General features: G+C 35.0%; 1 protein-coding gene across 3 annotated transcripts in view; it reads right to left on the bottom strand.

Moving 5' to 3' along the window:
• The window catches only part of U2SURP (U2 snRNP associated SURP domain containing), a 51,797-nt gene that overhangs the window by 8,496 nt on the left and 16,538 nt on the right, over positions 1–26,763 (bottom strand). The window contains exons 4-23 of one of the 3 annotated variants that reach the window (XM_065876224.1): positions 25,472–25,570; positions 23,079–23,193; positions 22,385–22,518; positions 19,798–19,865; positions 19,162–19,256; positions 19,043–19,078; positions 18,871–18,953; positions 17,323–17,488; positions 16,930–17,141; positions 15,942–15,985; positions 12,770–12,874; positions 11,403–11,469; positions 11,159–11,322; positions 9,671–9,833; positions 9,176–9,255; positions 8,156–8,243; positions 7,015–7,137; positions 5,778–5,934; positions 4,832–4,927; positions 4,056–4,122 (exon numbers count right to left, since the gene is read on the bottom strand). In XM_065876224.1, the coding sequence (XP_065732296.1) occupies positions 4,056–4,122; positions 4,832–4,927; positions 5,778–5,934; positions 7,015–7,137; positions 8,156–8,243; positions 9,176–9,255; positions 9,671–9,833; positions 11,159–11,322; positions 11,403–11,469; positions 12,770–12,874; positions 15,942–15,985; positions 16,930–17,141; positions 17,323–17,488; positions 18,871–18,953; positions 19,043–19,078; positions 19,162–19,256; positions 19,798–19,865; positions 22,385–22,518; positions 23,079–23,193; positions 25,472–25,570 (2,162 nt within the window). Of the gene's footprint in view, positions 1–4,055; positions 4,123–4,831; positions 4,928–5,777; positions 5,935–7,014; positions 7,138–8,155; positions 8,244–9,175; positions 9,256–9,670; positions 9,834–11,158; positions 11,323–11,402; positions 11,470–12,769; positions 12,875–15,941; positions 15,986–16,929; positions 17,142–17,322; positions 17,489–18,870; positions 18,954–19,042; positions 19,079–19,161; positions 19,257–19,797; positions 19,866–22,384; positions 22,519–23,078; positions 23,194–25,471; positions 25,571–26,763 lie in introns of those variants that run through there. The other 2 variants (XM_065876225.1, XM_065876226.1) reach the window with 2 other exon arrangements.

The raw sequence follows: 26,763 nt of genomic DNA, 5'->3' as shown, positions 1-26,763 counted from the left end.
TTAAATAATGTTAAAACCTAAGAGGACAATTCATCACTAAAACATTTTTTACTAAATATCTGATCAAATAACAATTTTATAAAACTCTTATGTTTCCTCCATAGAAAAAATTTGAGCTTCAACATAATCACACTTCTAAAAATTCTGCTTATGTTAATGTTATTTCTGTGGTTTTCATTCTGCCACAAACTTTCCTTGCAACAGTTAAATGAAATGACTAATCAATCAGTGATTTCTGCATACTTCGTAGTTCAGAGTGATTTCATGATGGTTAATGTTTAAAAAGCCAAATGTTTACCCTTCCTTCAGCAGAGCCTGTAAGCTAGAGAATACATAAGTTTGAGTCACAGAGTTTCTTTGCAGCAAGTAAAAGACCTTATCTAATTAACACATAACCCTAAGAACAAAACAGTGTATTAATTTTAAATTTTAGCACACATTAGTATTCACGTCATAGTTGATTATGAAAGTTGTATTGGTTCTATGTCAGATAAAAAGAAAATGATAAACTAAGTGACTACCATAGCTAAGGATCCAACAAAGAAAAATTCTCCTGTCCTTCCACAAGCAATTGAGTAGAAACAGACAGGGGAGCAACTATGACAAGCTGCTCATCATTGCCAGGATAGGATTAACAAATGTTCTTCAATGTTCCTGAAGCATAAAGAATGATGGGACTTAAAAAAAAAAAAAGTTGTATGCTCTGGGACTGGGCCTTTTGAGTGTAAATGTTGGATCTGGGCAAAACAAGTCTTCCATGTACAAACTCAAAATGTTTATGTATATACAAACAAAATTCCTCATAAACAATACTGTGATATGAACATTACTGGCACAGTCTAGAATATATGCCATTTTCCCTTAATATTTGAACCTGATAAGCCCTTATATATTGGTATTTGAGTACTAACTACCCTCTACCATGAATAAGAGGAGTTCTTTTAGTATATATTTAAAACTATTCATAATAATATAAAAACAATTATAACCAAATCCTTTCCAAATAAAATTTTAATTATTTTAGAGTCACACACTGAATGAGAAAAATTTAAGCAAGGTAGATAAAAACAGAGTACTAGCTTTTTAACTTCTCATCTAAAGGTCCTTTCTAGAATACTAATAAAATACTTTTCACACTTTATACTCTCAGAGCCCCACAAATCATTAGTAGCACATATAGGCACAACTCAATACAATACTCAGGTGATGAAAAAAAGAGGAAAAAGTCAAAACCAACGATTAAAAAACATATTCTTTTCAGAAATAAACTTTTACTTAATATTTCTCATTAATTTGTCAGAAACTTCCTAAATGCAGTTCTTAGCTAATTTTTTATAAGAATGAGAATTTCTTGTTTTATGGTGCAAAATAGTTTTACAAGTGTCTCAGATGTTTTTAGTGGTTAAAGTGTGTGTGTGTGTGCGTGTGTGTGTGTGTAAATACAGATTATTTACTGAAGGATTATTCTGGAAAGAGTTAATCAACAAAGATGCAACACAGCTAATGAAACTGTGTTATCTATTCAATGGAGATTACTTAACCAATTCCAGCCTTTTACAATTTTTTCAAAAAAATTTTTTTGCCATTTGAAATATTCCTTGATAAACTTCCTTGTACACTTATCTGAATGCTTGCTTTCAACCACAGATGAATACAGAGCAGATAAACATATGGACTAACATGGAATAACAAAACCCATGATACTTGAGTGAAAAACATGGGTCACAGAATAGTATGTACAATATTACATAATTTATGCTTTAAATAGATATGCATGTTTTTATACATACAGAGAAAGAATATAGGTGGCTAGACACTAAACACTAATCATATTATTTAAGACTTTTAAAATGAACTACACTACAATTTGAGAATTTAAAATACACACATACTTTACAGCTGCTATTTAAATTTTGTAAGGCCTGAGTGATCTGTTCTAATTGGCTTTGACTTTAGCTCTTAGTTACCAGTTCTAGGTTCAGATCTCATCACAGCCTCATCTTGCTCTTCTTGAAAAGAACTGGAAATTCAAGACTAAACCCATACAGAATTCATTACAAACGAATTAAATTACTATTGGAACTTTTCTCCAAAGCATTACTTAGTGCTATATATATTTTTTAATCACCCTTCTGCCGCAAAGACAATAATTACTAGTGTCAAAAAGCAGCTCCAGGGCTTCCCTGGTGGCACAGTGGTTGGGAATCCGCCTGCCAATGCAGGGGACACGGGTTCAAGCCCTGGTCCGGGAATATCCCACATGCCGCGGAGCAACTAAGCACGGGAGCCACAGCTACCAAGCCTGTGCTCTAGAGCCCGCAAGCCACAGCTACTGAAGCCCACGTGCCTACAGCCCGTGCTCCACAAGAGAAGCCACCACAATGAGAAGCCCGCGCACCGCAACGAAGAGTAACCCCCGCTCACTGCAACTAGAGAAAGCCTGTGCGCAGCAACGAAGACCCAATGCAGAACCCCGACCCGCCCCCGCCCAAAAAAAGCAGCTCCTTGGTAAAAAGGCATTTTGGATTCAGCCACTAGAGAGCAGCAGTGAGGTGCAAGAAAATTTCAAGGACCAGAAAGCAGTAATATGTGAAAAAGTTTTTTTCCCTGCTTTCAAAAAGTTATTTTCATGTTATTATGACTTATTTGGAGCTCCTAGGAAAAATCAAAAATATAAATTATATTTTCAGTGATCCATGCTTCACTGTATGAATGTACAATTACCATCAACACAAAAATGCTTTCACATTTCAAACATTAACATAAATATCAAATTCAATGCAAAATAATTAGCACCTTTAGAAACAAAACCGCTTGAACAATATTTGGGTTCTGCAATGGCTTTTCTACCCTTCCTTTCCCTTAAATAATTATTTTATGAATACACATACTCATTTTAAAAGCAGTGATTCTACAATGGTGAGAGATGTTACTAATGATGGGACTGCAGACATAAAAATGAAAACAAACTGGACTGTTTCCAATTCCTGTACTCCTAAACAGCCTCAGAGAGGTACTTCCTTCAGCGAACCACATCTATATTTTGTAAACATGATGTCATAATCATTGCTGACTTGTTCTGATCACACTGTTTCTGGAAAGACATCACCAGTGCCAAGTTTTCTTCATCATACCAAACTGTGTTTCCACAAATGCTGATCAATGATATTGCCTTAAATCTAAATGCTAACACCCACTTATTGAATCCACACAAATGCTCAAATTGTGCTGGGACACAAAGGGACGTTTCCTTTTGTGCACTCTTCCATATGAAAACAATAAAAGAAGATTTTAAAAAAACCCCAAAAAACCAGAAACCTCTGCTTTGATGCCATCTCTTTCCCTATTAAAAAAAAATTAACTTTTTTTGCAATGATTTTTAAAGGTGTCAAGTGCTATCTTAAAAAAAAAAAAACTACCAGCATAAACTTCCAGGAGAATTTGGGAGCAGGAATTCCTATAATCACATTCAGTGTTAAACTCAAAATCAACCGGGGGTAATTACCAAAGAGCAAAACTGAAACTATAATTTCTCCATAAAGGTAAAATGGTTTTTTTCTTTTAGTTATTCTTAGTTCTTCTGAGGTGTTAACATTTAAATAACGTAATGGTCATAATGGTCATAATGCATTATTTTTCTTAGCAATGCACAATTCCCCCCAAAAAGGAGCATAACCTTCCCATTCACATTTTAAAAAACACTTTTTGAAAAAAAAAAAAAAAAAAAAACACTTTTTGTGGAGCCAAAACAATACTTGATGACAAAGATTTAAAATAAATGCAGTTGACCGTTTAGTAACTACAAAGTAAGAATGTATAACCTAGCATAGGAAAACAAACTCAAAAGCAAAGTGAAACCAGATGCGTCAAAACCAGAAAGCAAAAGCTCTTTATTCACTGGAAAAACAATGAAGAACTAAAAATGATCCTCTTAAAACAAGTTTTTTTAAGAGTTAAGTTCTCCTCTTCACTATTATTTCAAGCATACCTCTTAATGAAAAAGGGAGTGTATATGCAATAAGAAACTGAGTATATTCGAAACTTAAGATTCTTACTTTTGATTTTCTTCTTCTTCTGATTCTTCATGCTGGTCAAATAACTCCCATTTAGAAGTTGTTACAGCTGAATGGAAGGAAAAAAAGGATGTAATTCCATAAGGTAAATCAGCATTTTTGCAGCAGCACAGTAGAAGCCCAGCTTTAGAACTGAAAGTTTATATTACAGAAGTTATCTACATTTATCTTTTCTTTGAATAGCCATTTCTACGTACTAAATGTATTTCTTTCCTCACACCTACACTATAATTTTATTCAAATTCATGAGGTGACAACTAATGTTGTCATCCTTATTTCTATGCTAGATGGTAAGATTTATTTCATTAGAACCTACAAATACTAAATTAACAATTACAGATTATAAGCGCTAGGATACATGTCCAAGCAAGTATGAAAGGCAGGTCTAAACTGCATCTAAGAAGTCAAGCATTATAAGAGAGACAAAGCTTTGTTTTTTCTGAAACTGACCTCTAAGTAAATTTCCAAATAGGTACAGCTTCCCATCTACATTTTCTACTGAAATGGCTTAACCTAAAAGGTTTTTAGTGATTTCTCTGATTACTCTTGAAGCATCCAAACTGAAGGATCTAAGAAAATTTAAACAGCAACCACAATGAAAACTTAGCCACTAGACATAAAATATGACAACACTGGGTCTTAAGGTTGAAACATGTTATAAAATACAAAAGGAAAATGTACACACACACAACAATGATTTGGTAAAATTTTAAGTACTCAAGTTTTTAAAGCTTTGTATTTATTGTATTTTTACTTACCCTGTGCTTCCAATTCGGATTCATCTACAGCTTCCCATTTTGATGGGGCAACCTTAAATATAGGCTCATTCTTTTTTGAGTCTTCAGTCGCATCCACTATTGAAGAAAGATGAGCCATTAATTCTGACTACTAGAGGATGACTTAAGGAGCTCATGAGTATTCACTTATTATTAAAAAGTAAAATTAAATAAGGTCACACGTGGACTAATAATGCTAGTGTCAAGAACAAGGATTATGACTAATCCAACTCTCTGCACCTGAGGTCCAATTTTTAAATATAAGTATAAATATAATTTATACATATGCATATGCATATGTGTGTGTGTGTGTGTGTGTATATATATATATATATATATACACACACACACACACACACACATACTCAGAACACAGAGGTGGTTATTGCAAGCAAATGGAGAAGCTGAGGAAGTAAAAGAAACTTTAGTACCTTTATCTAATTATTGTTTAAACTGCAGAATTCATATATTATTCAATATTTTAACATATAATCCAAATGTACTAAAGATTATGTATACTTCCTATTTCCAAAAATGATTTCAGGCAAATAGGAAAACTGAATCTATAAGTTAGGAAAACTAATAATAAAAATAGAACTGATAAAACCAAGCACCTGGGATTATGCATACAATTGAACACAAGATTTTGCCTATAGTTTCCTAACAAGACAGGAAAAACCTGCTAATATTTTAAGAGGCTGACTGTCCCAACAAATAAATGTGACCAGAAAGGAAACCTTTTTCTTGGCACAAATGTATTACTGGGTTGTTCAATTCTGAAAAGTCAGAAATAAAAGACAGAAAAAAGTTAATGACTGACAACCTTACTGAGAAATTAACCTTTTTCCATACCAGCATGTGTGGAAATTAAAGAGGCTTGAAATCAAACTTATTAGCTAGATTTAATGAGTTTGAAATTTGAACTTACAAGGCACTCCATCAAGATCATCATCAAGGCTCTTTATAGGGACTCCATCAAGGTCATCAATGGGAGTAGCATCAATAGGAATTCCATCCACATCTTCTAGAGGTGCACCATCAAGCTCTTCCTCAATGGGGGCACCATCAAGGTCATCTGGTACATCCTATAAAAACACATACTACTGTAACATTTTCTTTTGCTTGCTAAAGTCATATTGCTAAAAGATTAACTTGCAATCCAGTATAAACCAACCAACATTCCCAGGTACAATGTGAGGATATAATAAGAATATATTTTTATCATCCAGCTGACAAAGATGCATTCATCTGTGCAATATTTATCAAATAGTTACCAAGTACTTAATTATGCCAGGTAACCACGTGAGGCACTGAGGATACAATGATGAGCAAAAATGAGCCTTGGTGCCCTAGTCCCTCCTGTCATAGAGCTTAGTACAATTAGGGTGTGGGGGGGACAGGGAGGCAGAGAAGGAGCCAGGCAATCAGATAATCACAACAATACACGATGACTGCTATAACAAAGAGGTGCACTGTGTTATTAGAATGTGTAATAAGTAGGTTCCACCTAAAGAGGTCTGAGAAGGCTCAATGAATTTATGCTCAAACTGAGATCCGAAGTGTCTCAGATAAAGAAGAGATGTTCCAGAAAGAACATGTATGTACAAAGGTCTATGGTAGGAGAAAACATATTTAAGAAACTGAAACAAGGACCATGCGGTTGGAGCAGTAAAAGTGAAAATATGATAGCTGGATTAGGATGGTAGAAATGAAGATGATGGATTTAGGAACTATTGAGGAGGTTAAAAAAACAAAAACAAAAACAAAAACACAGAATGGTGATGAATACAATCTGCTACCACTGTGGTGCATCTTTTCAGGTATATGTTTACTTACACAGCTATCTTTAGTTTAACAAAACGAAATCATGCTATATACATTACTCTATTACTTGGTTTTGTTCTACTAATATACTATAAATCCTTTCATGTCATCAAATAAAAAAAGTCACCAATTTTCACATAATAAGGACACAAAACAGAGAATTCCTGTTACATATAATTTCAAGTCCTGGGCTCCAGCAATCCCAGCAACAAAAATCCACTGTTTAGTGGTAAGCAGTAGGCATTTTCCACAAAGAAATGTTACATCTGTAACATATCATACCTCCACAGCATTCCAGAAATAAATTTTAAGATAATCGGACAAATACACTGAATACCTACCTCTGTCTCCTTTTCTTCAATAATATTTACAAGTCCTAAGAAAATATTTTGTAGTTTGATCAAAAATGGTTCTGGATAAATTGCCCAATCTTCCCATGCTCTAAAGCAGGTCATTACCCGTTGCTAACAGGAAAAAGACAATGAATTATCATTTAGGGCAATAACTATCCAATGTCATCTCATGATAATGACCATCACAATTTGCTAAATTTTCCTTTAAACCAATATTCTTTTTAAAGTTTAAGGGAAATATCTATTCATCATTACAATATTTTTTTAAAAAATCAATATTACCTCCCCATTAAAAGAGGAAATAAACTAAGAATAAATGTAATAAAAAAATAAACAGTAACTGTTTGCTCTCAGTCACCTAAGATCAAGGTCCCATACCACTGGTGGTACACATGAGGCCACATTCTGGGAAACACTAGCTTAGAAACTTATGAAAGCTGGATATCAAGGTAGCCCACATTTTGATCTGAATTCCTTTATGGTCCGATGAAATACTTCTTGATTCTGGCTAACACTTCTCCCTGTCCCCTCCTTAAACTTTTCTATAATCTCTGTCCTATGGTCAAAATTTGAGGTCAAAAAAAATTTTAATGGAGTTGTTTGTCTGAATCCCCTAAATGGTAGGGTCACTGGGCATCTTCCCGAGCTAAAAATTTCCTTAATGAGTATTCTTCCCATGAAAGTGTATCTATTTTTTCAACTATAAGTAAGGTATTCTGTTTGGCTTTTCTTAACATTGGTCTACAGCTTGAGAGTTAATAAAAAATTAACAACTGAATATACTTTCAACATGAATAACTATATTCCTAATCCAGCCAAATAATATATACCACTACAAAACAAGTGATCTTCTGAGTGTTTTCTGTGAAAAGACCAATATTTAAAATGTTTAAATAAAACCCTTAAAACTAAAACAGACACCCAACAAAACACTAGACATATTTTAAAATTTCAGACTTTTTTTGACACTGAAGGTAAAATGGCAGTAAATTTTAAAACAATAATTTCTGAAACATCTAAGTTATGTCTTACACTTACTTAACATACTCTTTTAGCCCTCCAATGTGCTTCCCGGCACCTACTTCCCATTTAAAACACTAGGGCAAATATACCCAAACAATAAACGTACCTTAAAGTTTTCAGACTGTAAATGGCCTTGAATTGTACGATAGGTAGCATTGAGGTCTGAAAATATCTGACACAACTTTGTTTCAAAACTGAAATTCAAATAATATGTTTTTTACAATAGAATGTGTTTAAAAATCCTTATCTACTTCAACATGCTAGCCAATGAAAACCACTCTGGACTTTTAATTTTATAAATAAATTAATCAAGTAAATCTTTAAAAATAAGAATTAGGTGTTTAAACTCTAAAACCTTAACTCCTATTATTCTGAATTTTTCTTCTGCAAAATCGCACGAAGAGCCTTAAAAACTAGTTCCCTTAATTAACAAGGAACTTTTACATCTAGGATACCTTGAGCCATCTAGTCCAACCTCTTTGTTTTATAAAATAGGAAATAGAAAAGGTAAGTGACCTGTCCAAGGCAAAAGAAGGAATAGCAGAGCTAAGATTAGGGCCCAAACCTCCAAATTTCCCTTCAGAGCCAGTTCCTAAAGAAAAGCTTCCCTAATTCATAAAATAAACACCAAAAAGGAATTGTGGGGAACTGAGGAAGAGTTATATATCAATATAGAGCAACATAATTTCCTATTGCCTAGGAAAACATTAACAATGAACTACAACCAATACAATGATGATCAGAGAACACTGATTCTATGAATAGTTAATGCTCCTTTGTTTTCTTCCTTTGTTGGCCACTATTTCTAGTGTTTCAGCTTATTTATTACACAAGTGGCTAAATACACAATAGGAATAAAGTGATTTTTTTAACTCTTCCTATTTGTTCTTTTATTAATAGTTAATCAAGAAACTGATAGAAAAACTTTCAGAAGATTATAATAATTTACCTTAAAGTGGTTTACTTCAATGAATACAATCCAATTTTTAGAATATTAAACAAACTGAAGAAATTCAAATTATTTCTTATTATTGAGGGTATTAATTAACAAAACTATCCTCTTTTCTGAGCTCCTTACCCTTAAATATTTTAGTTCAGGCATATCAACTTACATCACTATACTTACAATTTTCTATAATAGGAAGCATTGGCAACTTTGGCTGAAGAGTTGTACAAAACATCAGAAACCAAATATAATCTGGCAATCTAGAATACCAAAAGATAGCATAAAATGGATTAAAAATAAAAACCAACAGCAAAAAACGTTACTGAAAGTATTTCCATATTGAAATTTTTTGAATCAACAGCATAAGGCCAATGTTTAGCCATAATTTAATAATCCTAACTAATGAGAAGGGTTTTCAGAAATTCAGTATCACCACAACCATGACTTGGGCAGGGATAGAAGTTGTAACTCATTTACATTTCAATCTGTTGATAATTTGTGTGTTAATAACTAAGATAAGTTTCCCAAGCAGAAGGAAAATGAAACTCCACGAGAAAGATTTCTTCAGTCAACTTCTTCATTCAAAAAGGAAACCAATTTCAATTCAAATAGAAGTCAACTATTACCTCTCCTTTACTTAACTGAATGTTCCATTAGGAGAAAGTATTCCCATACCTTTTTGGGGAGGGGTGTCTTTAAGATGGACAATGACTCGGTAATGCAATCCACTATTTCTTCAGCAGCTTCAGCATTATTAAGACAGAAAACCATTGCATCTCCAATATCATTTTTCCTTGGAGTTAACCCCCGCAGAATTTCTTCTAATTTGTCCCTCTGTCTGAATACGAATTTTTTAATTTATAAGTATTTATAAATACAAATTTCAAATGCCATTATACTTTCTGCTCACAAGTTAATTTCTTTAAAACCCACTCAGATAAAACTCTGAAGACTAAATTGTGTTAAGTCTGATTTGTGTTACGTATTCCAAATGTTACCTTTTTTTAAAGAATTTATATGGGGAAGAAAACTATCCCAGGAACTAATAAATTATTTTAGTGACTTTTAGTTTACAAATTAAGTAAATTTAAAATTATAGGCATTTTTTCAAGAGTCTTCGCGAATGTCCCACTCCTATTATCCTATTACACTGAAGAACCTTCATGGTCTTCACCTTCCTTTGAAGGAAGTTTGTTACTTTAGCACTTCTGCATAGGATTAGGACAGGATACAAAGCAAGGGTTGACAAACTTTCTCTGTAAAGGATCACAGAGTGAATATTTTAGGCTTTGAAAGTCACAGTCTCTGTCACAGTTACTCAGCTTTGCTGCTATAACACCAAAGCAACCACAGAGTACATGTAAAAGGATGGCTATGGCCATGTTCAAATATAAATTTTTTTACAAAAATAGGAGGTAGCCAGATTTAGCCTATGGGCTGAGTATGCAGATCCCTGGGCAAAAGTAATGATGAACATACAGCTTCAGAAGCAAATATACTCTCAAATGCTATAGTTCTCTATCAGCAATGCTCTCCCAAACAATGCATCAACGCAACTAGCATTAAGATTTATTGACAGTGAAGTATATAATCCTATAAGCTAAAAATTATTTTGGCCTTTTTTACCCCTTCAGGTATACAGAATTTCCTCTAAACATTTCAACAGTTAAATTTGTTTTTGCTTCTTAAACCACGCTAACTGCCCTGAAGCAGTGCTGACTGAGCACTAATAATAACAACATGTTTCCATGGTGGCCGCACACGGCACTTCATGGAGCAGCTTTGCAGTCACCCATTTGACTTCACTAAGCCATAAAATAACTTTACCTCTACGTTGCATTCAAAGAGGCAAGAGTTCTGAGGGCCATGAAATAATTTCTATAAGAATATAAAGTATTCCACTGCTGGAGTACCCTCACTTAAGAGATCATCAATAATTTTTATCAGTAGGAAGAGGTCAGGTTGAGTAGGACACACACTTATAATACCTGCCAAGATTTTTAAAATTACAATGCATATGTTAAGAGATGTTACTATTTTAAACAATCACAAATTTTAAAAACCATTTTATTTTAGGGTTAACACATCTTATTAAGACCATTAATTAAAGTGACCATTAAAGCAACTTTTCTGAATATAAAACAAGAAAGGTAAAAATCTTACTCTTCCTTAAGTGCTCCCTTTTTACTAGGCTCCTCTACAAAAGCTTCTGTTTCCTGCTCTTCTGACATCCCATGCAGATATGGATTTAACGGTGGTGGCCTCCAAAACGATCCGTTTTTGAACATACGAAAATCTTCTGTCCGCCACTTAGTCGGAGAATCTCCCTAGTTAAGTGTCCAGAATGTTATTAGAAAGATCTAATACCTCAGAGTCAAAATTAAACAAAGTAGTTGATTATACTTGCCTGCAGAATAGAATAAAGCTTCCACCTATAGTAAACATGGGCTGGTGTCTGGTTTTCAAATAAGAATCTAAAACAAAAACAAACAAAAATTAAACATTGGATTCTTTAATGGAGAACTGTCTTCAAGTAAATATGAACAAATGAGAAATATTATTTGTCTATTTACTTCTAAATAAAACCAAAAGCAAAGATCCCTGAAGAGAAATCCTCACCCACTGCTATCTATCCCCTTCCTCACCCCAACCCCAGACTGCCTTTGTGACTGACACTAATACTCAGAAGGTATGTATGCATCTTGCTGAGTCTTACAATCAGTTTTATTGAACACTATGTGTCAGGTACTGTGTCTGGCAATGGAGAGATCTTCCCAAAATATAATTTCAAAAGCAGTGGGGTTTTTTTTTGTTTTTTTGTTTTTTTTGTGGTACGCGGGCCTCTCACTGTTGGGGCCTCTCCCCTTGTGGAGCACAGGCTCCAAGACGCACAGGCTCAGCGGCCATGGCTCACGGGCCCAGCCGCTCCGCGGCATGCGGGATCTTCCCGGACCGGGGCACGAACCCGTGTCCCCTGCATCGGCCGGCGGACTCTCAACCACTGCGCCACCAGGGAAGCCCAAAAGCAGTGGTTTTTAAATGACTTAAGTAAATTGCAAATGAAGTGTTAGATATAACTATTCAGAAGATAAGCAGTTTCTTATAAACCTCATTGATTCTACCGTATTTTGCTTATGAAAGACTCTTTCATTGAAAAACACAATGAAAAATATTTTCCTCCTAAAGAATGCTAAAAAGAAAGCTATTTAATTAATCAAACCATGGAAATCACTGGAAAATTGACCCAGGCACATTCTAGTCTAATTATTAAAACTGCCTTCTCACCCCATTACGAAAATAACCTCATACTTTTAGGACTTTTTTGAGTATTTTTAATTTTAAAGTATTTTTAAAAATGCACATCTGAGGATACACAAAATGTGGTATATACATGCAATGGAATATTATTCAGCCTTAAAAGGTAAGGAAATTCTGACACATGCTATATACCAAGGATGAACCTTGAAGACATTAAGCTAAGTGAAATAAGCCAGTCTCAAAAGCACAAATAAGGTATGACTCCACTTAGATGAGGTACCTAGGGTAATCAAATTCACAGAAAGTAGAATGGTGGTTGCCAGGGGCTGAGGGACCAAAGGAATGGGGAGTTATTGTTTAAGGGGTACAGAGTTTCAGTTACGGAAAATGTGAAAAGTTATGGTGATGGCTGCACAACAACATGAATGTACTTAACGCCACTGAACTATACATATATAAATGGTCAGTTGTATGTTACATGTAAATGTTATTACCACAATAAAAAAAAATGCACACCTGAACATAGGATTGTTGATCTCTCTGTTCATAATCATAGCTTCAAACATTGGCCCTTCACGTACAACAAACTCTATCATTCGATGTATCAGGGCGAGCAAATTCCTACAACAACAACACAGTTAAAGAAAATGGATTCAGACCTACCACTAAATAAAACTACACTTGACCTAAGTTACTATAATTGTGCAGAAAAAGATTATTCTGCTGACTAATACAGAATTTTATACCAAGAAAGTAACCTGGAGCATAGTTAATACCTTGTGCATTAAGAGGGAGTGGGGCAATGGGGATAAGGGAGTGGGAGGGGAAGGGAAGGGAGGGTGGGAAACCACAACACAGCTTCACAGTAATAAAGATTTCAATTTCTAAATACCCACTTAATTTTACTTTCCAAATGCAAAACATTAAATTATGAATCACAACTAACTGGAAAGCTGCAAATATATAAAATCAGTAACTTAAAGCTTACATGTTATCATAACCATCTAAAAACTTACACACTATCTCAGTTTTAAAAGAAAACATTCCTAAACCAAGCACTTTTGTAGTGATATTGAAATGTTATATACATGACTATAATTTATAAAAATGCACAACTATTAACAAATTTAAGGTCTGAGTTAATAATAATAAAAAAAAATCCATCCAACTCCTGTGCTTTTCTGGTACACATATAGCAGATGGAGTTTTTATTGAATCTGACCTTTAATGAGGCAACATCCCTTTGGACCACACTTCAAACTAGTTCACATAGTTCATGACATGTATAATTCTGCCTGTGTGTTCTGAATCAATAAAGCAATTATATTGCCAAAGCCTTAAACGAATGGAGTCCTGTTTCCAAAATATTCTGAAATAAGGGACATTGGTGATATGCCCTTCCCATTTTTCATAACAATTACTTCCCAATATTTAAGCCAAAAATAAACATATGTAACTTTTTAGTCGTCATTTTGTTGACTGGGCTTATACAAAGTCTTTATTTTTAAAATCTGATACCTTATTAGGCTCCAAACACAATTTTAGACATTGACTACAGTGTCAGGCAAAAATGATTCAGCTTATGATAGCTACTTCTGATTTCTCATTTCACCAGTCTCCACCATATAGAGTTGGCAAATAACAAATGGGAAAAGCAAAAGGATATTGGCTCTTGGTACAAGGCACACACTAAATTACACCTTTAGCATTCCCAGCTCAAATTAAGTTCATATAACTGCTAGAATATAAATAAATATATAGTTATAGAAAAAGACATTTTTTTTGCTCTATAAAGCCCTGCTTCAGCGTACATGAACAGTAAAATAATTTATCTCATGCTGATTATAATTATTTTCTCAGTTTTCAAACAAACCTACTTAAGTGGACACTAAAATCTCTACATAGTGAAAAAATGAATTTTTTTGACCTCCTAAAAGAGGTCAAAGAAAAATATGAAGGTTTAATAACTCTTTAACAGAGGGAAAACTATATATTAAAATTATTAATTCAACCTCAAACTGTTAAAGCAAAAACCCAAAAGTATCAATTTTAAATCTAAAAATTCTTTCACAGAAGTACTAATTGGTCTGCAAATATGCAGGTCTTGATATCCAAATGAGAATGTATTCTCAACATCCATGTGGTTAATGACATTGTTTTAAACGAAGGGAGATATGGTATTGATTCAGTCCCAAAACTCCCACTGGTATATGTCAAATTAAAGGGAAATTTTATGTATCATAATATATAAAATCAATGACTAGGTGGACAAATACTACACATCCAGAAACTTGTATGAATTAAGTCAAAAGCAACTTGACTTGCATATTAAAGATAGATGAAAAATGATTTAGCAAGTTTAAAACAAAGGATTCACTGTAATGGTGAGTCAAGACTTTACAGCAAAATGTACACTCAAAATTGTGTTTAGAAATAAGCTGAGCCACATGTAAAGCTAATACTGGATATATGCTTTTTAAGTGATGCCAATATACTACTTTCCTGTGAGTGCTTTACCAGTGGAAAAAAAAAAACCCACTATAGTTTTAAACAGGCTTGTAACTGATATATCTATTTTTTAAAAATTTAAAGTTTAAAAGAAGTTTTAATATGTTTCATGATTATTTAAAATCAAAATCTGACAATTAACTTTAATTCAAGATTCTTAAGAACTGTAATCACTCTTTTTTCCTTAAGGATTATGTGCTTATTTTTAAAAAGGTGACTTTTCTATCAGAATGAAACAGTGTAGTACAAAAAGATGATATAATTTAAAGTGCATTATTTTATTTTAAAATGGTAATTATCTTATTCTGGGCAACAACAACAAAAATTGTCTCTCAGTTATAATAAAACCACATTTATTGGAGTCGATCGTACCAATGTCTGGTCAAAAACTGTATACTTTCCCAATCCATCCCATGATGTTTTCCTGGTCCCCCGCTGCCGCAGACAGTTCAGCTGGTGTTGCTCACCAAGGCCAATGTCAAAGAGAATTTGGTATTCTTTTGTGTTATTATTCAACCAGTGTTGTGTTCCTGTGTTTGGGAAAAGGCTTAGCTTGACTGAGCAAGAGCATACCTACAGCATGAATTCTTCCGTTTAACATTATGTTGAAAAAGAAAAAAAGGAAGAAAGGAAAATAAAAGAATTCCAAACACCTTTGTTATCATGAAAAAAGTTTCTAGTTATGGTCAGTGTTCATGAGAATAATAGAAATTCCTTCTTTAAATCATTTAGGAAAAATAAAGGTATGCTTTCAGTAAGGAAAACTCAAACTAAGGTTGCATATTAAACACAGACAATTCAGAAACCAAGGAAAAAAATAACAGATTGGGTCAAAATGTAACATTATCTAAAATTTAAGATACATTTAAAACACCTATTTTCCCATCCCAATAGTCTAATGTTATTAGACTAACAACTCCAGATTAAATCTATTCAACACATTCTAACTACTAAAGCTACAAAACACCCTACATTGGTAACAATAAAACAAAAAAGATAATGACATAAAATTGCAAAGTATACTAAAGTTAGTTAAATTTCACATATCCCCCCCAAAAAGCACTGGGAAGGAACCATTGCTCAGTCAAGATACTACCTTTTCCTCAACACCATTTTTTTTTTAATTCAGAAGGGGATATTGTCTATATTTAGATCAGTAATAATAAAGAAAAACATGTACCTTTCTGTTGGGATAACCACTTTGACTATGGCTTGCGACAGAGTCTGTATATGAAGTCACATCAGATAATAAACATAGAATATGTGAGTATTGTTAACAAGTAACAAGCAAAAATATACATATGCATTGAAAATACTACACATCTAATCACAAGTTTTGCAGGCAATCACTGCATTTGAAGTAATTATACACTAAGCAATTACATAAATGCAAATGGATGTGTTCAGTGAACAGTAAACGTTCACCAAATGCAAAGAATCAGAACATTCCTGCCAGAATGCACATCAATGCACTGAAATAGGTACTACACTGAGAATTATCAGATAAAGATTTTAATTTGTGAAATCATTAACTGTTTGCCTCTGACCATACAGTTTGCTACTTTGTTCCCAAGCCTTTAAAACCAGCCCTGTCATTTTAAGTGTAATTAATTCATAATAGAACCAACAAATTCTTATAACTTGAAATTAAGTTGGTTTTATGTTTAATAAAAAGAAAATACTCACCCTTTGCTTTTACTAGAGTAGCTAACTTTTTAAAAACCATATATGCTCTCAAATATTCTAATACCTTAGATCTTGAAAATGAAGTTATTAGCTAGCTGCCATCCAAACAATTTAACTATTTAGGAGTCTTTCTAAAACTGAAAAGGCACTTAACCAAATACAAAGTATCACTTTCTCAAAACAAAGTAAATTTAGATACTACACTTAAGCAAACCTGGATACAACAGTGGACAAAGGAAAAAAAAAAAAACTTAATAAGTGGTCAAAAAAGGAATGATAGCCACAAATAAAAATATGACCTAGCATCCCAATACAGGGTTTCCATGGGCTAAGGCAGGGAACACATCTAAGTTATTTCATTTTCTTTAAGAGTTGCCAAACAGAATTACACACACACTTTCTATAAATTGTTGAAAAGAAATACTACCACAGATTTAGTATTTACAAATTAGATGCGGCCCTATATACATTTTTTAAATTACCTTCTCAAAATCCTCCTTGTTTTTAGGTGGTGGTAACATGGGAGCATTGGGGTTTTTTAATCGCTCTCTAGGCTGCGCATTAAAAGGCAGTCCTGACGGAGGTGGGGGAAGCGTATGTTCCATCATGGAAGGCGGAATGTATATTGGATGTGGAGGAATAGGCACAGCTTTACCCCAACCTAACTTCATTTCAAAAGACATAATCATCTTTCCTAAAAGAAAGAAAAGAAAAGTCACCCTGGTAACTCTCAGAAGAAAATAAGGGCTCTCTGGTGATTTAAATTAATTTTCATGTTTAACCTTTACCTTTCTGGTCCATTTTTCCCCTCGAGTTTTTATAAATACTTCTCAAAACCAAAGCAATATCTGAGTTCTACAGATGGGCTTCCTTACCATTTAAGTTTTTTAAAGCTCTTTCAGCATCTCTTCTATTCATAAAGGCCACAAAGCCACAATTTCTCTCTCTTGCCCTTTCTTCATCAGTTCTGGGCCACATAATTTTCACGCTGGCCAGGGGCCCAAATCTTCCAAACTCCTGGCACAACATTTCTTCATTCATCTATTAAAAGGCATAAGATATTTTTGGTAAGCAAAGAGGAAAGAAGAAAGAACTCTATGCAGCACAGAGCAGTTTTTGCAAAATGAGAAGAGACTTATCAATGCTACAGCTTTCCATTCAAGTACTGGGACCTCTACAAGGGTAAAATCCTGCCTTCATGGGGCACGCACAAATCTTTTCACACCAGAAACATTCTGTTTTACGTAAGTGGCCGGGTGAAGAGGCTGGGTGGCTGGAGAAATCAAAAGCACACCTTTACCTTCACTCTTCTTCCTTCTGGGATCCTGCACCTAAAATACGCTTTCTACAGCAATGGTTTGTTCAGCATTTAGCAACCTTTTTCAGGCAGCAATGACTACCACACTTAAGTCAAGGAGGAAATATTTGTTGGCAATGAAAGAAATAAAGGATCTGGTCACTTTTTCTTTTTCCAGCACCCAGCTGCCAGTGTAACCAAGAACAGAGAAAACAAAAAAGGTTAAGTAAGTATGCAATGAGGTCCAAAATATATATTATTATTTAAAAGATCTTATTATGCAGAGCAGCCACTACATTCCCCATAACAATTAAGAATGAAGCAGGGGAAAGAATTAAAATATAAAAGACAAAGCAGAAATATTAGTTTGCTATTATTAAGATGAAAAAAGAAAAAAATCCATAAGGAAGTAGGCTATGCATCAGAAAGGGACAGTCTCAAAAGAATATTGTCTACCACTGGTCATATCCTGATAGATAAAATCAGCACCTAGCAAAACATTTCAAAATCAGAGGACAGTCCAGTTACAGCAAGAGGAGACAGGGACTTCCCTGGCGGCGCAGTGGTTAAGAATCTGCCTGCCAATGCACGGAACACAGGTTTGAGCCCTGGTGTGGGAAGATCCCACATGCCGCGGAGCAACTAAGCCTGTGTGCCACAACTACAGTGCCCAGGTGCTGCAACTACCACGTGCCTACAGCACGTGCTCCACAACAGAGAAGCCACCACAAGAAGCCCGCACACCACCACGAAGAGTAGCCCCCGCTCACTGCAACTAGGGCAAGCCTGCGCACAGCAAGGAAGACCCAACACAGCCAAAAACTTTTAAAAGAAATAATAATAAGAAGAAAAGCAAAGCTAAATAAATGTATTTTTTAAAAAAAAAGAAAAGAAAGGAAAAGAAAAGAAAAAAAGAGGAGACAAGCCCTTAGGAATTGTAGCAAGAAAATTCGGCCCATACCACTAAGGCTCAATTTCACAAGATAATTTTAGAAACTTATCTAGTTCCACCAAATCTGCTTACTTCAGATTCTTGACTTCATTTTTTTTAATGACTGACAAAGCAGTTTTCCTACAAAAGTATACAGCATATGAGCCAACATTCATCTTACTTTTCTAATATTACCTGTGGATTAATGTTTCCAAGGTATAAATTAGTAGTGCTTGGATCTCCAACATCATGTGAGCCAGGTGCATAATCATCGAGAACTAGGACAAAGAGAAGAAAAAATTATAACCTGCAAAATACACAGTTTGGACAATTTCTATGAATTAAAAAAAGCAAAAAACTGTATTACCACCAGATGATCTATTTCTTCTTGAAGGCGCATCCACTTTAAAAGGGGGAAAAGAAGACAATTCTTAGTTTTTGGAATAGTTCGTCACAAAAACAAACATTAAAATAAATGTCACTTACTAGAACGACGCTGACCATCAGAATCTGACTGAGGCGGCTCAAATCGACTTAATCTGCCTTTTGTTTTATGTCTCTCATCACGCTCTTCTTGAATTCTGTTGAAAATATATATAATCACTAATAACGAGCCAAAATTTGTTTGTTCACATTTAATAACAGAACTTATCCAGATATCATCTTGAAATAACCTGAAATATTTGTGTGTAATGCCAGTACTGACAACCAAGATTAAAGAGTCCCTCAGCTACAAGTCATGAGCAAACTTCTGATATATCAAGCAGTGGAATATAAAGCCCACTTCTAAGGTGAGAAGGAAATTCAACATTAAAACCACTTAATTTGTTCTTTCTTAGATAAAGGTTGACCACTCCTCTCAGTGACTATACTGTTTCCACGGCAAACAGGACTCCGGACATTAGTTAAATCAATTTAATTGCATCCACATAACAGAAGCAACCTAGATGCTGGACAAAATGCTAATTTCATTTTCAAACATAACCCACAAAATAATCTAAAACAGCCTCATGGTAAGCCAGTTAGTAAAAACGAATTGGTAGACTACATCCTTCATACCTGCATCTATAAGTATCAGCTCAAAATACCTATGAGAGCCATTCTCAACACTATAAAACTTACTGTTTCAATTCTTCTTTGAAGAGTTCCAAATTGCTTTTTTTCTTTTCTTTCTCACCTTTCTTCAGTGGCTATGAAGGATATGATAAGTTATACTTCAAAGAAAACAAGGTTAAACAAAACTAATGGTTCGATAATCAGATCACTTTAAATAAACTTTTATTTTAGTGCCAATTATGATCTAATTATTTAAATTAAAAAGAAAGAATGCTTCTGTTACCACTGAACTTTCCTTCCTATTTTCTAAAACTGAGAATTTAACACATTATTAAAACAACAAGCAGCAGTCTTAAAGGAGCCACCAACTCTATCCGCTGCCCCGCCCCTGTCCCAAAGCCTACAATACTTATGCCGGAATACTGTTGGAAGGGTACTGGAGGGAAAATTAATAAACATAAGGTAACTGAACTGCCACGTAAATAACTGCCGTGAACAACTACCAAAAATATGCACCCTTCAAAACAATCACCTTAGCAGGAAATGAATTACTGAAACAAACAGTAACACCGCTGGAATTCCTCTCTTAAAACTGCTTCCAGGGCTTCCCTGGTGGCGCAGTGGCTGAGAGTCCGCCTGCCAATGCAGGGGACATGGGTTTGTGCCCCAGTCCGGCAAGATCCCACATGCCACGGAGCGGCTGGGCCCGTGAGCCATGGCTGCTGAGCCTGCGCGTCCGGAGCCTGTGCTCCGCAACGGGAGAGGCCACAACAGTGAGAGGCCCGCGTACCACAAAAAAAAAAAAAAAAAAAAACTGCTTCCAAAAATGCTTTTGGAATCCCTCTTTTGAAAGTGCCAAAATAATTCAATGGGGGAGAATAGTCTTTTTAACAAATGGAAGTATGGAAATTGAATATCCACCCATAAAAAAGAATGAAGTTGGACCTCTACCTCATACCATATACAAAAATTAACTCAAATCGTTCACAGACCTAAATATAAGACCTAAAAACATTGGAGTGAATCATCATGAGCCTGAATTTGACAATAGCTTCTTAGATATGACACCATGAGAAACAAAAGAAAAGGCAACAAAAAATGATAAACTAAACTTCATTAAAATTAAAAGCTTTTGTTCTTCAAAGGACACTAACAAAAAAGGGCAAAGCCAACCCACAAACTGGGAGAAAACAACATAGCTGATAAGAGACTTGACTCTAGAAGCTGTAAAATACTCTTACAACTCAACAATAAAAAGACAAATAACTCAATTAAAAAATGCGTGAAGGATCTGAAAAGACATTTCTTTACAGAAGACTCCAAGTGGATGATAAATAAAATGATGCTCAACATCACTAGGCAAGTGCAAATCAAAACCACAATTAGGTACAACTTCACACCCACTAAGTTGACTAAAATAATTTTAGCAAGTGGTGATGAAGATGTAGAAAAATTGGAACACTCATATACACTGTTGATGGGACTGTAAAGTGGTACAGCTACTTTGGAAAACAGTATGGCAGTTTCTCAAAAGGTTAAACAATTAGTGACCATATGACCAGCAATTCCACTCCTAGGAATATAAAAGAATTTAAAATATATGTCCACACAGAAGCCTATACATGAATGTTTTCAGAAGCATTACTCATAACAGCCAAAAAGTAGAAACAACCCAAATGTCCATCAAGTAATAAACGGATCAGCAATATGAGGTGTATCTGCAAAATGGAATGTTATTCAGCCATAAAAAGTAATAAAGTACTGATATATATACCAAAATGTAGATGAACTTTGAAACATTGTGCTAAAAAGCCAGACACAAAAGGCCATATGCTGTATGATTCCATGTGCATGAAATGTCCAGAACAGGCAAATCCAAAGAGATAGAAAGTAGATTAGTGGTTGCCAGAGGTTAGGGATGACTGAAATTAAGTATAAGGTTTCCTTCTGGGATGATAAAAATGCTTCAAAATTAGAGATTAGTGACTGTTGCACAACTGTCAACATACGTTAAAAAAAACACTTAATAAAGCTGTTTTTTAAATTGCTTTCAGAGCTATTTTAAAAGTCATACAAGAAAAATCAGTCTCACTATTCAGCATAATCACATTTCCTCAAATCTGGCTCCAAATGACAAGACCCACATCTACCTACCATCCCCCATGAAAAATCCCACTCTCAAAACATAAAGACTTTCTAACACTGAGAATATTTAAAGGAAAGTGCCACTAGTTCTGATAGTAAATCCAAATAAATTCCAAAAATGTTCCAGGCAACAGACACATTGTTGGAGTACACAGTCTTCCAAAGTAATTGATACTACACATGCTGATATTTAAATATCCAAGTTCAGCATTGCTTAAAAAGACAATCCCATTATTTTACATTTGCCTAAACTATAGTTAACTTTCAATTTGCAGTATGCTGTGAGTAACAGCAAATGTTCACTGCTCAACAAACATAAAAAGAGTATCATCTATGTGTCCTAATTTATTATCTCTCATCTAGGAAGGTTAAGCATCAAAACTCAACATCTACTACCAAAATAATTAGAAACGAGAAACCAAAGTCCTGCTTACAGTGGAAGTACAGAAAATATTATTAGCGGTGTCATCTCTGAACATAAATGGTCACTTATTTAAGTATGACTTACAGGTTTTTTGGTTTCTATCACAAGAAGAGATGGTGGTCTTTCATTGGATGACTGATTTGGAGGATTTTTTTGATCTGCAAATCTTGAAGATGGCTTATAGATTTTACCTCTTTTTTCATCTGTTTCATGTTCTTCTGAAATTTAAAATACTAAGTTTCAAAACTAATTTCACATTATGTGGATTTTGCTTACTATTTTTATTAAAAATAAACACAACTTAGTAAAATGCGTTTAGTATTAAGATATATCACTAGTGACAAAATATGAAATTTAATTCAAATATTATTCAAATATTACTGCCTTACTCTCAAAACTACTAATTTAATCATTTTATAGTAAAACTATAAAACCTGTAAAATGGTACAGCTACTTTGGAAAACAGTACAGCAGTTTCTCAAAAGGTTAAACAAACAGTTACCATATGAGTAGCAACTCCATTCCTAGGAATATACAGTAAACTACAAAATACTTGAAAATGTTTGCAAAGTTCTCTGCCATCTTGAAACCCGAAAGGTACTAAAACCTTTTTTAAACTTATCTGGCTCCAATTTGTCATTAATCCACATTTGGCCATTAATTTTACTAATCATTATCACCACTAGAGGGTGCTGATAGAAAGGAAACATGAAACTCAAAAGCAATTCAACCAAGACTTTTTGGGTTTGCTCAAGGACTATATAATATTCACACTAACCTTTAGCTGCATTAACAACACCTCCGCGCACAAACGTTTTCACTTTATTACCATCACTTCCTTCAAAGGCAGCAAGAAATTCCTCATAAATTTCAGCAGCCGCCTTTTCATCCTCCTAAATACACACGAAAATATTAACATCACTTGATATAAAAATTACTGTACATACGGTGAAACTCATCCAAGAATAATGTAAACAAAACCTCTCCCTCCAATGGGGAAAGCAGGTTATTAAGCAACCTTAACAGGCAGTAATATCTAATGCTTAGTAGATATTTAACATACTTAATTAACACTGGAATTAAGAGGGGATTTGCTCCTCTACAGGTAATTTGTGGAACAAGAAAAGGACCCACTAAGTAAATCTGTTTAGTGACAATTCAAGGGTCCAACTGTATGACAACAGACTACACAAAATATATTATTCTATTAACGTTTACGACATTTCTAAGGCACAAAAATTTAACTCTGAATATAAACATTTCCTTCACAAACCACTGAAGACATGAGTATTAGAAGTCTGAAGAAGCAATATCTCCAGACAGTTGGCATTAGAGAAAAAAACCTCAAAATTATAATTATATGTAATTATAATTACAATTATAATTATTCTAAATGTCCCCAAAACATGCATGAATAGGAAGGCCAACAGAACAGAAAATATAGAAATAAATCCAATAGCACGTGGAAATTTAGTATTCAATAAAAGTGGCCTCTCAAATCAGTGGAGAATAGATGGACTTTTCAATGAATGATGGTGGGATAATTTGATAGTTATTTGAAAAAAAGATAAAAAGGAACCAATTCTTCACATCACATACCGGGAGAAATTGCAAATGAATCAGATTTAATTTTTTTTTTTTGCCGTACGCGGGCCTCTCACTGTTGTGGCCTCTCCCGCTGCGGAGCACAGGCTCCGGACGCGCAGGCTCAGCGGCCATGGCTCACGGGCCCAGCCGCTCCGCGGCACGTGGGATCTTCCCGGACCAGGGCACAAACCCGTGTCCCCTGCATCGGCAGGCGGACTCTCAACCACTGCGCCACCAGGGAAGCCCAGATTTAATTTTTTTTTTAATGTAAGTATTGGGAAAAACATGAGGAAATTCCTTTAAAAGCTTGGAGTAAAAAAATGTAAACTAGGGGCTTCCCTGGTGGCACAGTGGTTGAGAGTCCACCTGCCGATGCAGGGGACACGGGTTCGTGCCCCGGTCTGGGAAGATCCCACGTGCCGCAGAGCAATGGCCGCTGAGCCTGCGCGTCCGGAGCCTGTGCTCCGCAACGGGAGAGGCCACAACAGTGAGAGGCCCACATACCCAAAAAAAAAAAAAAAGTAAACTTAAAAATCGTAAGACTGATAATAAATCTGACCATATAACAAAAAATAGTTTCTGCATGGAAAAAAAAACACCAGAAGCAAGATAAAAAGGCAATCAACAAACTGAGTAAGAACACTGTACCTTATGTCATAGACAAGTGTTACAATATACTTAATACAGGAGTTTCTAAAAACAGAGATATCCTACTAACTTAGAGAAATATTGGTTTAGATATGAGCAGACAGTTCACAAAATCAAACACAAGAAAAGTTGTTCAACCTTACTTATAAAAGAAATGCAAATTTAAAACTGTACCAAGATACAATTTTTCACTTAGCAGATTGGCAAAAGTCCTTCAAAAATACTGGCAAGGCTATGGGGAACCAACCTCTCAAACACTGCTTATAGGGATGCAAAATGGACCTGCTCATATATACGAGAGACCAATTTAACACTATCTAGCAGAATTACAGCTATGCATTTACCATTCAACCCAGTAATCTCACTTATAGGAATATACCCTAAAGATACACTAGGAATAAACCCATATGCCTAACACTATCCCTAGTGCACTACCGGCAACAGCCGAAGACCAAAACACAAATGCCCTCAATAGGCATTGTAGTGAATGCAGGATTTTAGTGAATAAACTATGGTATATCTATAAAGCTATAAAAAAAGAACAAGCAATATTTCAATATACTTCCAGTAATTTCTGAGATATAATGTTAAGTGAAAAAAGCAAGGTGGAGAAAAGTGTACTGAATATAGCAAGCTATTGTTCATCTAAGAAAGAGCAGGCACAACATACATTTATACAAACTTGCTTATACAAAAAGAATAGACCAGAAAACAATCAAAACTCTTACTTACACAGAAGAGAGGAAATGGTGGAGGGGACAGGGATAAAGCTGGACTTCTCCGAATATATCTTGTGTTATAGACTTAACTTGGGGTGGGAGCTGAGAATACCCTGGAGGACAAGAATCTCTGAAAAACATTTCTCTACTGTCCATACACTTAACGCCTCCATAGACACACTTATAAAGGTAACTAAAAATACATTTTAAGCATTACCTTCTTCTTTAATTCTTCTTGCTCCTTCTTACTTAAAGTTCGCTTAGCTGTACTCATTTTTCCAATACTGAATGCTTTAAGTTTGTTTTCTAGAAGAGGCTGTGAAAAGAAATAAAAAGCATACCTTTACATACACATTCTCAATTTAACTTGTTATTAACCTCAAGGCTAATAATTTACAAAAGCCATTTTTAAATACATAAAGTAAAAATACAACACAAAGAGAGACGCAAAGGCTTAGAACTCATTCAACCTACTTGGCGGCAAGAATAAAAGCACTTGAGGAAGGAAAGTATAGATGTTTCTGGGCAAAAGCAGCAGTGATAGAAAAAAGACACTCAAATAGGGAGAAAGAGGCATCTATGTTCAGTAGCAGGAATCATTACCATCTAGAACCTCCAATTCAGGCACAAAAATCACATCACTTCCTTTTGTAATTCAGTAAATTACCTAATTCTTCATCAACAAAACTGATGTTTATGAACAAAATAATTTCATTTTCATTGCTGGGGAAATATCACATACTGTGTTCTCGGTTTCACACAAGTAAACAGTCATCAATTAATTCTGAATATGAGAAAATAGTATTTTAATGAATTCTTCATTTATGTAACTTAGAAGCAATTTCCTTGTAAATATGGTTTGAACAAATTGTAGACTTTTAATTGTTCAGTTATTTATTTGAATGATAATTTTGAGTCATAAACTTTTAAAAGAGAGGAATGTTTATTAAACACAGCCTAGAATGCTTCAAGATGGCGGAGTAGAAGGCTAACTGCTGAGCAATCATCAACAGGAAGACACTGGAACTCACCATAAAAGATACCCCACATCCAAAGACAAAGGAGAAGCCACACTGAGACGGTAGGAGAGGCACAATCACAATAAAATCAAATCCCATAACTGCTGGGTGGGTGACTCACAAACTGGAGAACACTTATACCACAGAAGTCCACCCACTGGCGTGAAAGTTCTGAGCCCCACGTCAAGCTTCCCAACCTGGGGGTCCAGCAACAGGAGGAGAAATTCCTAGAGAATCAGACTTTGAAGCCTAGCAGGATTCGACTGCAGGACTTCCACAGGACTGGGGGAAACAGAGACTCCACTCTTGGAGGGCACACACAGAGTAGTGTGTGCATCGGGACCCAGAGGAGACTGAACTAGACCTACCTGCTTGTGTTGGAGGGTCTCCTGTAGAGGCGGGGGGTGGCTATGGCTCACATGAGGACAAGGACACTGGCAGCAGAAGTTCTGGGAAGTACTCTTTGGTGTAAGACTTCCCAGGGTCCACC

Source organism: Phocoena phocoena, chromosome 4 (genome assembly GCF_963924675.1).
Source record: "Phocoena phocoena chromosome 4, mPhoPho1.1, whole genome shotgun sequence".
NCBI classification, from domain to species: domain Eukaryota; kingdom Metazoa; phylum Chordata; class Mammalia; order Artiodactyla; family Phocoenidae; genus Phocoena; species Phocoena phocoena.
The sequence above is the reverse complement of the archived record's forward strand: the minus strand, read 5'-3'. Positions and strand labels throughout refer to the sequence as shown.